This window comes from Thunnus thynnus, chromosome 21 (genome assembly GCF_963924715.1).
Source record: "Thunnus thynnus chromosome 21, fThuThy2.1, whole genome shotgun sequence".
NCBI lineage: Eukaryota > Metazoa > Chordata > Actinopteri > Scombriformes > Scombridae > Thunnus > Thunnus thynnus.
In genome coordinates this window covers 7623179-7635764 of record NC_089537.1, presented here as the reverse complement: position 1 = coordinate 7635764, position 12586 = coordinate 7623179, and the positions used below count along the sequence as shown (strand labels likewise).

Here is a 12586-nt window from a genome sequence, read left to right as displayed (position 1 = left end):
CGATCAAGCAAAAAATGCCAAACTTTTATGCGGTCTAGCTGCTTTTGCTGCTTTTCTCTGACTTATAACACTGAATTGAATATCCGAGGATCTGGAACTGTTTCCTGACATTTCAACAACCGCAGAAATCAATGATTAATTGAGAAAATAATCATCTAACCAACAGATGATGGAGAATCATGAATTGCAGCTTTAGATGATTTTAATTAAATAAATGGTAATTTAGGAGAACCTCTTCATAAGCATTCCCTCTATGGTAATCTATTTTAATTTCATGAAATAGATCATGCAAATCTATTACAGACACACAATGGGACTGTTGAAGCTTTATTATTCTGTAGAAAAATAGACTCCTTATATGCCACCAACTAACAAAGGGTTCATATTAACAAAGGTTTGCATGACATAGATTCACACTGTGTATGCAAATGAAAGTATTGTATGGATACTTCACCCAAATTAGGTGACACATGAAACTGTCCTAAATTTCACTCTAATCTTAAATACTATCAATCAAGTTCTTTCAAAAATCTAGTTTAGACCCATTGTCTTATCCAAGCCATGATCCAGTAAGATGAAGGACTGGCTGCAAACATACAGCATGAAGGGTATCAACAAAGGGATAACATGATTTTGCAGTTCAGAGATGAATTAGAAAACTATGCACGCTGCTCAGTCCAAATGACAAAATCACCTCTTAAAAAACTAAAGTAATTAGTATTTATAACGGTGACTTGGGTAGTTAATCAGACACTGATGCAGTTTCAGTAGGAAACCCTCATGGTCGCTTTTTTGATAATGCTCAAATTTAGAATTCATGAATGTATGATTTGTGTATTTGTGTTACCTCCATAATTCACATGCTTACAGCTACAGTAGATTCAGGGCCGGTAAACTCATTCTCATCCATTAATTTGTGAAGCCAGAATCGTTCAGAAACACGTGCCTCAGTCATTATGGTGTGCAGGACCTGGTTTTGTACCACAATCGATTTTATTAGTGTGCACAGGCTGCATAAAAAGATTAAGACCTCTGTGATGAAAAGAACTGCCTCATGATTCAATTAAACCTTCTTAAGCTGCTGTATGACAAGTTTATTCAATCCCAGAGGTCCCCCGTTGTACCACGTGTCTCTGCGGTATTGATCACATCCCCTCTTCTATCCTCACTGTGTCATTTACAGACGGTGGACATCCATAAAGAGAAGGTGGCCAGGCGAGAGATCGGGATCCTGACAACCAATAAGAACACGTCGAGGACCCATAAGATCATAGCGCCGGCTAATATGGAGCGGCCGGTCAGGTACATCAGGAAGCCCATTGACTACACTGTACTGGACGATGTGGGCCATGGTGTTAAGGTGAGCAAATATTCTCTTTTTCCTTCCCGATTTCACAGATTTTTGGATCCGCTTCGGCTCCGCGATCAGATTTCTTCATGCTCACTCCATTAGTTTAAGACCGCTTCTGTTCTTCCACTTTCTTGTTCCACTATATCTAATTTTCTTCCGCTCCCCCTCCTCTGTTTCTTGCCAGAGGTATTCCTATCTCCCTCCTTCTCTTTTTCTCTCCCACTTCCACTCATTTTCTCGCTCACACTCTTGTCTCTTGTGCGTTCTCTTTCATCTTCAGAAGGCACCCCTTCTGACCCTACAGGAATATGTTTCAGTGTGGGTTGGTGGGAAACGAGTTGGGGGTGGAGATGAACTAAAAAAGTGATTACATCATATAGCTTTCAGAAAACAGCTCTATTCTTGGAGAGGGTTGTGAAAACGGCAAGCGGAGACAAATTTGTGAGAGACGTTTTTAAAGGCACTTAGGCCCGGGCCGCCCTCGTAATCTCCCTCTCCATTTTCTCTAAAACCCAGTATAGAGGAATGATGTTACAATTAGATTTGTAGTTTATTTTCACATCAGAAAAAAAAAACTGGGAAATGAGGAAGACGCAGACTTTGATGCAGTAAACTAATGAGGTAATAAAACTCCAGTAATCCAAGTGTGACATTTTCATTCCCTCTCTGCTATAAGGGCTTGCATTAGGGGTCACTGGGTCATCCTGACATTGGCAGTAATGACATCATTTCCTGATGGCTCCAGGCGTTTTAGTGATCTCCGTCCTTCCCCTCAAGCATCCTATGTCCCATCAATCAGCCAATCAATTGCAGCTGTCAGACAGATTGGATTAGAGGCCCGCCATTACCGTCCCGTAGTGTTACAGGCATTGATAAGGCAGGATAAAAGCCATTGTGCCACTCTCAATTTACTGTGCAGGGAATTACATCGGACACTTCTGTCATGAGGGAAGGGTGTGATTGTTAATGGGATGTGAAATATTTTATTTGTTTCCCACCACAGAGACCACATTTTCACACAGTATCATGACCACACTTAAAAGTAACATGTAGAGCATTTGGAAGATGTTTTATTGCATAATTCTTTCCTTTTAAAGTTGCTCCTTAAAGGAATACTTTGACATTTTGATCGATTTGCTTTATTGCCCAGAGTTAGATGAGAATATCGACACCACTCACATGTTTGTACACTAAATATGAAGCTAGAGTCAGGAAGCTGTTAGCTTAGATTAGCATGGAGACTGAAAAAAAGGGGGAAACCCAGCTTGGCTTTCTCCCAAGTTCCTGAATTAGTCTACCAACTCCTCTAAAGCACACAAACAAATCATATCTCAGTTGCATGCTGTATTTTTTTTTGTTGTAGCAATTAGCGGACAGGCACAGTGAGTTCCTGGTCACCAAGAAATAGTTGTAGCACATAAAAACTATGTCTTTTTATGACTTTATATAAATAAATGTGGATTTTTTTTTCTTTTATCTATATGTACTAGTTTCACAAATGAGATATGTGTTAATTAGTGAGCTTTGGAGATGCTGGTAGGCAGATTTTGAGCCAAGCTAACTTCCAGTCATTATGCTAAGCTAAGCTAATTGGCTCTTAGCTCTAGCTCCATCTAACTCTCAAAAATAAAGCTAATGAGCGCATTTTCCCAAAACTATTCCTGTGCTCATATAATAGTATGTAAGTATAGTAATATAATATATTGAAATTGTGTAATACTGTTTTGTATTTATATGAATAGCTTAATTTTTGACATTTATAAAACTGTCTCTGCCATAATTTTTCATTCTGCAAAGTCTTAATTTCCATACATGCATAAAAGTACATTTATTAAATGTATTCAGTGGGTGTTCTGTAACTTCCGAGCATATCATATGATATATCATGATCAGGAGATGGAGTTTGCCCAGTTTTCATGGAATTGTAGATTTTGTTTTATTTTTCTCTGAGCAATTCTTCCATAAAGTTCTCAGAGAAGAATTGAAATCTACAATTTTACAACAACAACAGGACAAAACTCTATGTGCTTATGAAAGTCATGTGATATGATGGAAAGCTTCACAACAGCCACCAAACGGTCTCAGAGGGGAGATTGTTTTGCTGTTGCTAAGGTCAAAAATGAATATATAATTTTATAATGTCCATATTTCTTAAAATGAAATTGTTTGGTGACTCACAGGAATAATAGCAAACAAAACCACAGCGAGGTTCATGTGAATCATCCACAGTCCCGACTCTCCTGTTTCTGATTAAATAAGAGTTGCTGAAAATTCGGATACCACTGGATGGTTGCACAATAGTGTCAAATTACCGAAGCCATCGAGCTTCACGGCTGCTTTTCAGAGTATTTGATGCATCTATTTTAAGAACATTACGTATCACTCTGGGCCTAATCTCAGCGGATTTACTCCTTGAAATGTCTTTTATAAACGCAGCATATAGTCAGTGAATGTGATGGGGAACACACACCCGCCCACACACACACACACACACACACACACACACACACACCCGCCCGCTCCTGCGTGCGCACAGCAGTCCTACATCACTCAACCTCCTCTCATCTATGCATGTCACAGCTCAGAGAGCCAATCAATATTCATATGAATTCATATAATATCCTGTGATGGCTGCTGTCACATGCCTGGCTTTTATAGAATATCTATAACCGTAGCTTACTTAATGACCAGAATCAATACTTTAATGGGAGTTTAAATCATATCCATCGCCTCCAGTTAACTGTGAAACTAGCTGCATTTGCCCGGTGTTTGGATTGGCCTAAATGTTCAATTGGTTTTACGGCTTCACACAGTGTTTGTATAGTTAAACACCAAAGCGTGAGCTGTGAAACAGAGGAGAAGCTTCACGTAGCGCTTGCATACATTATTGAACAGAAGCTGCTCTCAGATCAGAAGGAACGATAAAGGAGAGAAAAAAAAACGAGGAACTGAGAGAGAAAAGAGAAGGTGAAACTCATTTTGTAGATAATCTGATTCTTCTCTGAAAACAGCATCATCATATCGATAACGCAGCCCGTCTCATCCGGAACCTCATAACTGACAGATCACGGTGTTCCCACATCTCAAGGCGTATCGACATTGACATGATGCTTTTTTAGCATTAATACGAAAGATGAGATTTATTCTTCCAGTCAGCTGATGCTTAATCTAGTCAGCGGGGCTTTCAGGAATCCTGGGACGATAACGTCAGGTGTTATTTTTGAAGCTAGATTGGAATCTTTCGATACTGTGTGTTGTGTCAGTTTTTAATTTACAAGATTATCTTAAAGGGATTTTAGGGGGAGAGAGGGTGGGGGGGGGTTGATATTTTTTCTTACTTGAGATGACAAAGTAATGTTTTTTTTATGTCTTTGCATGCAGTTTGAAGGTCTGTTCATGTATGCGCAGTTTAACGCTACACTGAGGTCAGCAAGTCACTCTTCTCTCGAGTTTAACCGGCTAATTAATGAACCTGTCCATCACGTTGTTTTAAGAACTGATGGCAAGGTCACCGAGTCGATTCCCAAGCTGCGAATTCTTGATTTTAATTTTCCTGTGGCTCTAAAACTTTAGCCACTGCTGTCAAATGTCACACCCGCTGGGATAATTGCTCACTATGTATTTGTCATCTTCTTTCAACAGTTTTTTTTTTTTTTTTGGGAAGGGGGGTGGGGGGGGGTGACTACTCTGACCTTAGGAAGTGTTTCAAGGCTCACCCTGCCCTGACAAGCTGCAGCGCTCTAGATTTTCACCCTCAGCACGACACGTTAAGCCTTTTCGGACTCGATATCGACCTTAATCTGAACCTGTCTGTCTATAATTCAACTTGGACGTTACTAAAGTATTTCCACACTGACTGTCTGGTCGGTGCCGTGAAACGGAGAGCGCGCCGTTTGCCAAGAAGATAAGAGAAGGCAGCAGTAGGTCTTGGCATTTATAGCATGACCTAGATTGTAAATTGAATCTCGTCTAGCTCTGATAACCTGAGAAGAGTCGATTTTTGAATGTGAAATTTACCCATTTTCACAGCAACACTGAAGGAGTTTTCTGTTGTTGTTGTTATTTTTAAAGAGGCAGAGATCACTTCACGCTGACCTGTCCTGTGAATTCACTTTCGGTTTCTCCTTTTCTCTCTTGTGGTCTTGAGATGCTACAGTGTTTTCTGCAAAGGCCACTGGGGACGCTGCATTATAGATGAGCCACTTGACTCTGCAGTTGTCAAACTGCAGATCAACCCCACTGCTAGTTTGGCTCCATATTCTCTTTGACATCAGCCCAAACAAATACCAGGGTGTCTTCAATACAGCCAGAAATGTGATAATGTGAAATTATTTTGAGTTTAAACTTGGATATATGCAACATAAAGAATTATTTCATAACTAAGGCGCTCAATCGACTCCAAAAGTATGTATTTGTGAGACAGCTACAACTAAAAATCCTCCATGACAAAGAGTTTTGGACATCCAGTTGAGATAAAACTGGTTTCACTTGTGCACAATCGCTCTGCCATCAGATCCCTGAGATTTCCTTCCAGTCTGGCACTGGGTGTGGTAGGTCTGAGTAAAGAGAATAACAGTCAGAAGCCACAGTGTTTTCCTTTTGGTAGGATGACTTATAGCTGCTGACCTGCCTAGGTCTTGGTAAATGTTTACTCAGTGTAAATAGTATGAGGAATCATTTTTCCTCCTGCTCTTGTACTTTGACTTCTGCTGATTTGTTTAGACATGGCCATTTTGACATGCCCTCTTTCTGTCTTTCTCCTGTTTTTTTTTTTTTTTTTTGCTTCGCCCACACTAAGTGGCTAAAAGCCAAGGTAAGTCTGGTTTGTCACATGACCTATTTTGCTATAATATATTATTGATAGATTTTGTCCAACTCCCTTTCACAGCAAACCCCTATACATGTTGTCATTTCCCATTAATCGACTTGTAGTCCTCTTAGACAAGAACACGCAGTCTACGGCTCTATAACACCCTCCCTGTCATTTTAGCAACTCTGTACATTGTCATTTGTTGTGTAGTTGTCCATAAATGTTATGTAGTTTATTTATAATCATTATAGGCTTCCCAGAAACAACACATATATTGTGAAGTTTAGTATTAGTCAGCATACTGCACAAATATCCTGGAATTTGCAATATTGCAAATGCAGATGTTGCATAAATCCTGACAAAGCTTTAGTTATTTTAGTGGTTTTAGGACACACAGGTTTTGCAAGAAGCCGTGCTGAAACAACCCAGAGATTTCTAACCTGCAATCAGCAGCAAACACCCTGCTGCTGAGTTAAACACAAGCCGGATTGGCATTACACAACTCTGTAAATATTACCAACTCATTTATACGACTGTGCTGTTGAAGAGTCATCGTCTGGGCAGCCTATAACACGTGATATTTGTCACACCTGTAGTAATCAGCCACGGCCTCTAAAGTAATTTGTTTGTTAAATAAGTATCTTTTTTTTCACCCTTCTAACCACAGCAGCATGGAAATAATCAGTCAATCAGAGGAGGAACACTATCGAGGACCAATCCGCCGACGCAGAAACCACCGAGCCCTCCTATGTCAGGGCGTGGCACGCTCGGGTGAGCCTTCCATTTTAGTCACCATGAAAAAAAAAAAAAAAGACAAATCCTTTAATTATCAAACGCAAAATGTAAAACACAGGGTTCATGTTGGGCCAGTGAAAGAACATGCAGTTAGTGCATGTTACATTTATTCACTTTCTTAGATTATTCTTTTGGCATTGATGCTTTTTTATTAAATAACTATTTAGTGAAGAGTAACATGAAATAACACAGCGAACACACACTGAACTGGTTCTGATTGTCTTTTTAGTTAAATACACTTTAGAAGTGATAAAATCTCAGTGAATAAAGCCAGAGAAAAGGGATCCGGCAGAGAACTTTTATCTGTAAGCATATAAAAGGTGTCACACCCTGATGATGCCTGTTGTGGTCTGTTGCACAGCAGCAGTCAGTGACACCAATCAGATATTAATTCCAAGAGTAAACTGTGATATACTCGCATCCAGCCTGTGGCACAAACGGCTGCTGCACAGCATCCAGCTGGGTAAACTGATTTACCACGCTCTAGTGAACACTCCCTCGCAGTTTTGATAGGATTTGGACTAAAGTGTGAACATCCGTGTCCTCGATTTGTCATTATTTGCCTTTCATTCTCCATCTTTGCGTTGCCGCAGACGCAACACGCCCTACAAGACCTTGGAGCCAGTGAAGCCGCCCACGGTGCCCAACGACTACATGACCAGCCCCGCCCGAATAGGCAGCCAGCACGGCCAGCAGCACAGCCCCGGGCGCACGGCGTCACTCAACCAGAGGCAACGCACGCACAGGTAGATAAGACAAAGAGGGAAAAACGGATTCAGTCTGTTGCACATACCGACAAGCTTATAAACTGTGTGGATTTACTGGGTGTTTTTGTGTTTTATATCACTTCAAATTGAATATCTGTGAGTTTGGAAAGTTAGGCAATAACAACAATATGCCAAAGCTTGGATATGGAAGGCAAAAAAGGCAAAAATAACAACAAAAAAAAGTTAATCCAGGCACGTCATCCAGCAAGGCACTACACTGGCCAATCAAATAAGGTCAAGCACACACTTCTAGTATTTATAATCTACTGTTTAGCTCTCGATCAGCGCGACAGAGAATTCAATGATTGTGATTTTCCAGAGTTATGGAATCCCCTCTCATGGTATTATGTATAAAATATAATAGTTTTCGCTTGAAGGCATATCGAATGCATTGATCTGCTCAAACCGTTCTTCCTGGATCATATGTCATCGTTACACTGCCACCAACACAGCTCCTTCATTTTTTTACAAATACAGCGCTGTTTTCAATCTGAGTGGCATTTGGAGATGTAATCTTTGGCTTTGTGATCTTAGAAATTCAAATTGTCTCCATTGTAAAAAAAAAAAAATAAATAAATAAAAATTTACACACCTCAATTAACTGATAAGTTTAAAAAAAAAAAAGCATTTCAATAAATTACATACCAATGAAAAGCATCATTAGTTGCATCCTTAATACAGACACTAATAAAGATGCAGAGATTCCTTTGTGTGAAGTATGAGACACAATAGGACATTAAGCTCAAATTTATTTGTACTTTGCTGGACGATGCAGACACATATATAGTATATATGAGCTGTGATGCTTTTAGTTACCCATTAGCTAGATGGATGCAAACACTGACACAGTCCTTTAAGTCAGTTTTGTTTATAGAACCCAAAAAAAACATAAAGTGATAAACAGGACATATCCCCTTTTCCAGCATATATACAAAGTTTTGCAAATAAACTTTATATGTAGAAAGTTAAAGTTTACAAGCAGGGTTACATCAGTCTAACTGATGTTAGTGCGCAGATTATATGGAGCCACTATTGGCTTCGTAATATCAAACCGATATCAGTCAGCACTGTTGCCCCCATGCTGATACAATTAAGTTGAAGCTATAAATTTGCAACATCACGAGTAAAAAGCCCATTAATCAACTTCACACAGCCTCTAATGGAGAGTGAGTCTGGTACTTTATATGGTTTTTTTGGATAGGTATGAGTGGAAAGAGTGTTCCAGCTTCATCTCTAAACCGAACACTAAATGTCTACTCAGGGTTTCAGTAACGTGAGAAAAACATCTCTCCAAAACCACTGGTCCCCTTCATGTCTAATCTCTTCATTTAGCTCAGCGGCTTAGAGCACTTTCACACCTCTTCCTCCTCTCTGCTACACAAAATCCAGCATTTGTCTGACGAGGCTTTCTTACCTCGGCCTGAATCACTCTCGATATTAATATCTGTAAAAGCCTGAAGTGCTGTTTCAAACCCTTAAGTCAACAACCGCAGCATCGAAACCCTCGAACGTGACTCCCGACAACGATTGTTACCCAGAAATCCCCACGCGGAGGAAGCAGGAGACGCTCTCATCAAATTTTGAGTTACGAGTGAGTGAAGTCGCCTCATTAACTAAAAAGCCTGTTATGCTGACTGTGATGCTCATAAATATTACATAACTTTTTATTTTCCCTCCCCATCGTCCAAACTTTTTCATGTATGTTTGCACAAACCTGCTCATTCAAACGGCGGTTCCTCAACTTTCACTGCTTCTTTTACTTCATCCGTTAAAACCAAAACTCCAGGCCCTCTCTCTCCTCTCTTAAAAACAGCGATGCCGTTTAGCATCTGTGGTTTTAAAGTCGCCTTAATGTCCCTTTAACAAGCCCGCGCTGCCCTCAGAGTCCGACTGCACCCGCCCCTGCTTCAGCTAATATTGCTGTGGCATCACTATCTGATTATACAGGCTGGAAGTCAGATGTGCTTATTCAGCTCATCAGTCTGTGCCATCCTCAACTGAGGTCCAAATTCAATATAGGCATCCGTGTGTTCAAGCTGTACGATCCCTGTTATTATCTCATATCTTTCTGTGGGAAAGATTATAGTCTCGTGTGCAGGTATAATTGCATCCTGGTAAAAAAAAAAAAAATTTTGTTCTGACAACGCTAGTTTGAGGTCGGATTCCTGCGTCGACCAATCCAAACTAAACAGGATGCATCTAATATACTGCATGACTCTGCAGACGGAGCGTGCACCTATTTATGTTACTTAAAATAGACGTTGATGATCCAGGGTAACTTAATTTCCTTGTCATATTAGAGTATTTGACTTGCCTTTCCTTTACCAAAACAATGCCAGATGTTCTTTCTTGACAGTCAACAAATATAACAAGATATTAAGCTGCATTTGTTGTCGTTTAACCCTTTCTTTTACATAAATCTTCTCTTCAACTCTGCATTTTATCAGATAGGAGCAGCAGAGAGAGATGACAGGGAATGAGAGGAGAGAGAGGTTCGCTGCTGGAATCAAACTGCAGACGTTGCAGTTACGTGGTTACGCTTCTTTAACCAGTAGGCTACCAAATTAATACTTTTAAATATAAATATAAATAAAATTTCCAGTGTGTGAAATACCCTTTGGAGTATTCAGTGCCACATGCAGTCATCCAGAGCAGAATGAAGTCACTATCATACAATTAAACATCCTATGTGGGAGGAACAAGGAGAGCTTATGACTGGCAGCGCTGGTATAGTCGCTGCGGTGTCAGCAAGATATCCATTAGCTGCCATTAAATGAAAATAATTACCTTAATTTTTGAGACTCTGAGGGGTCGGTAACTTGCACACAGTTTGTGATCTTTCTAATTACATCCTCATGGCGTCAATTTTAAAGTAAAACCAACAGCTTGAAATGACAAGATCATTTTTTACCCATGTGTGTTGTAATCTTTAAATCATAAACCGTCGTAAAAAATCATTAACCAGCTTTCTCTAATTGTCAAAGTATTTGCAAATAAACTGTGAATTTTGGCGTAATTGATCCGTTATATTCCCGTTCTTTAGGAAGAGCTCTGAGCCAAAATCATGTTACTTACTGCGTGTTAGATTTAAGTTACCCTCATGTTCATCTTCTGCTCTTTATGCACTCCAGGTTATTTATGCACATCTAAAGCATCAATAACAATATTCAGCCTCTGTAAGCATGTCTTTCATGTCTTTTATTCAGTGTAGATTATGCTCCGGGCTTCTTAAGAAGTCTATTTTTCTCACTTATGTCGTGCCATATCATGTCACAAACGCCTAAGCACACACTTGTACTTATTCTTTTTACTTTTTGTTCATTTTCTGAGAACAGTGGCGTGTTTTTTGGGGAGGGTTTTTTTTTTTTTTTTGTCATTGGCCTCAGGGATTTTTGTCAGCTGTGAGCAAGTGAGCTGGAACTTAAAGTCTGGCTGTGTGTTACAGACAGTTGATTTATAAACAACTCTCTGTATTGAGTAGAGGCTGAATGAGCAGAGGCAGAGAGAGAAGAAGGTGGGGCAGGAGAGATGGAGCCGAGCGCTCTTATTTCACAGCGAGCGTTTTTTGAAACAAAAGAAGAAAGGATGGAGACAGCAAAAGCTGGGGAAGAGATAAATGGGTTAGCGAAGGAACGAGTAAGTTTATAGAGGGATTAGGATGGATAAATCCAAAATGTGCGCATGGGGGTGAAGTATGCCGTTCACTTCAAAAGAAGAATGACACGATATTGTTTAGCCTTTATCCCTGCAGACACTTAGCTCCCAACAGCCACCAACATCCTTCTGAGGGGTAACCCCTGCTGTTTTTGCCTGGAGAGCCCCCGGGGCTCGACTGACATGGATCAGAGAGGAAGAGAGACGAGAGGGGGATGATGGGAAATGGGGATAAAGAGATGTGGGGGGGGGTGGGGGGGTGGGAGCGAACAGGGGTTGCTCGTTCGCTGGGATGGAAGGAATCGGAGGATGAGGAGGAGGAGCGGGAGGGGGGTGAGTGAGGGGTTTGGGAGACTGATTGGGAATCACTTTACAGGAGGAGATGAGAGAGGAGGAAGAGGTCGAGGGATGGTTAGGGGTGAGAGGTAGGGAAGAGGGATCAGTTGAAAAGCTGGGATGAAAGAGGGAGAAAAAAGGAGAGGTGGGGCAAGGGGTTGGGAGTAGAAAGGAGGATCAAGGCCAGCCCGAGAGAGAGAGAGAGAGAGAGCAAGCGAGAGAGAGAGAGAGAGAGCGGGAGGGGGGATTTAGTCGGTCAGGCCATTGATCTACGAGCCCCGGGGTCAAACACAGGGTGAAACAGCGCTTATACAGGCCACTGCTAGAGCTGACATACATATAACGTTCCCATGTCCTATATCCTCAGAGTCCAGGGCTGGGAAATATTGACAAAATTACATATGCTATTTTTGACCAGATAAATCGATATGTTTAATAATTAGTGATATTGGATTTAGAATGACGATATTATTTAAACAGCTGCTACTAGTGAGGATATGATGGCGAAGTTCAGGGTAATTTGTTTATCATGTCGCTCGACTAGAACTGTGAAATAAGTGAAATCACTCTACTGAAATGCAGCCTTTCACACCAGAATGTAAATCTACTTTCATATCAACAAGAAATAATCCAAAACCCAAAGAGATTCAATTTACAGTAATATAAAACTGGAAAAAAATCAGCAAATCTTTACATCTGAGAAACTGGTACCAGCCCTTTTGTTTAATAAATGACATCACTGATAAATAAGTTAAAATGACACAAAACAAAATTTCATATTTATCACATGAAATTTATTCAGTTGTGAAAATTTCACATACAGGCCAATGTGCTTTTTTCAGACATTCACAAGTAACAAAGTCACATGATGTA

The 12586-nt window shown here is 40.3% G+C and overlaps 1 protein-coding gene across 12 annotated transcripts in view; it reads left to right on the top strand.

The window, feature by feature from the left end:
* abi1a (abl-interactor 1a) overlaps window positions 1-12586 on the top strand; it is a 53002-nt gene that overhangs the window by 31257 nt on the left and 9159 nt on the right. For 6 of the 12 annotated variants that reach the window (XM_067578703.1, XM_067578706.1, XM_067578712.1 and 3 more), the window contains exons 4-7: window positions 1184-1360; window positions 6150-6164; window positions 6829-6932; window positions 7550-7702. In XM_067578703.1, the coding sequence (XP_067434804.1) occupies window positions 1184-1360; window positions 6150-6164; window positions 6829-6932; window positions 7550-7702 (449 nt within the window). The remainder of the gene's footprint in view (window positions 1-1183; window positions 1361-6149; window positions 6165-6828; window positions 6933-7549; window positions 7703-12586) is intronic. The other 6 variants (XM_067578705.1, XM_067578709.1, XM_067578711.1 and 3 more) reach the window with 2 other exon arrangements.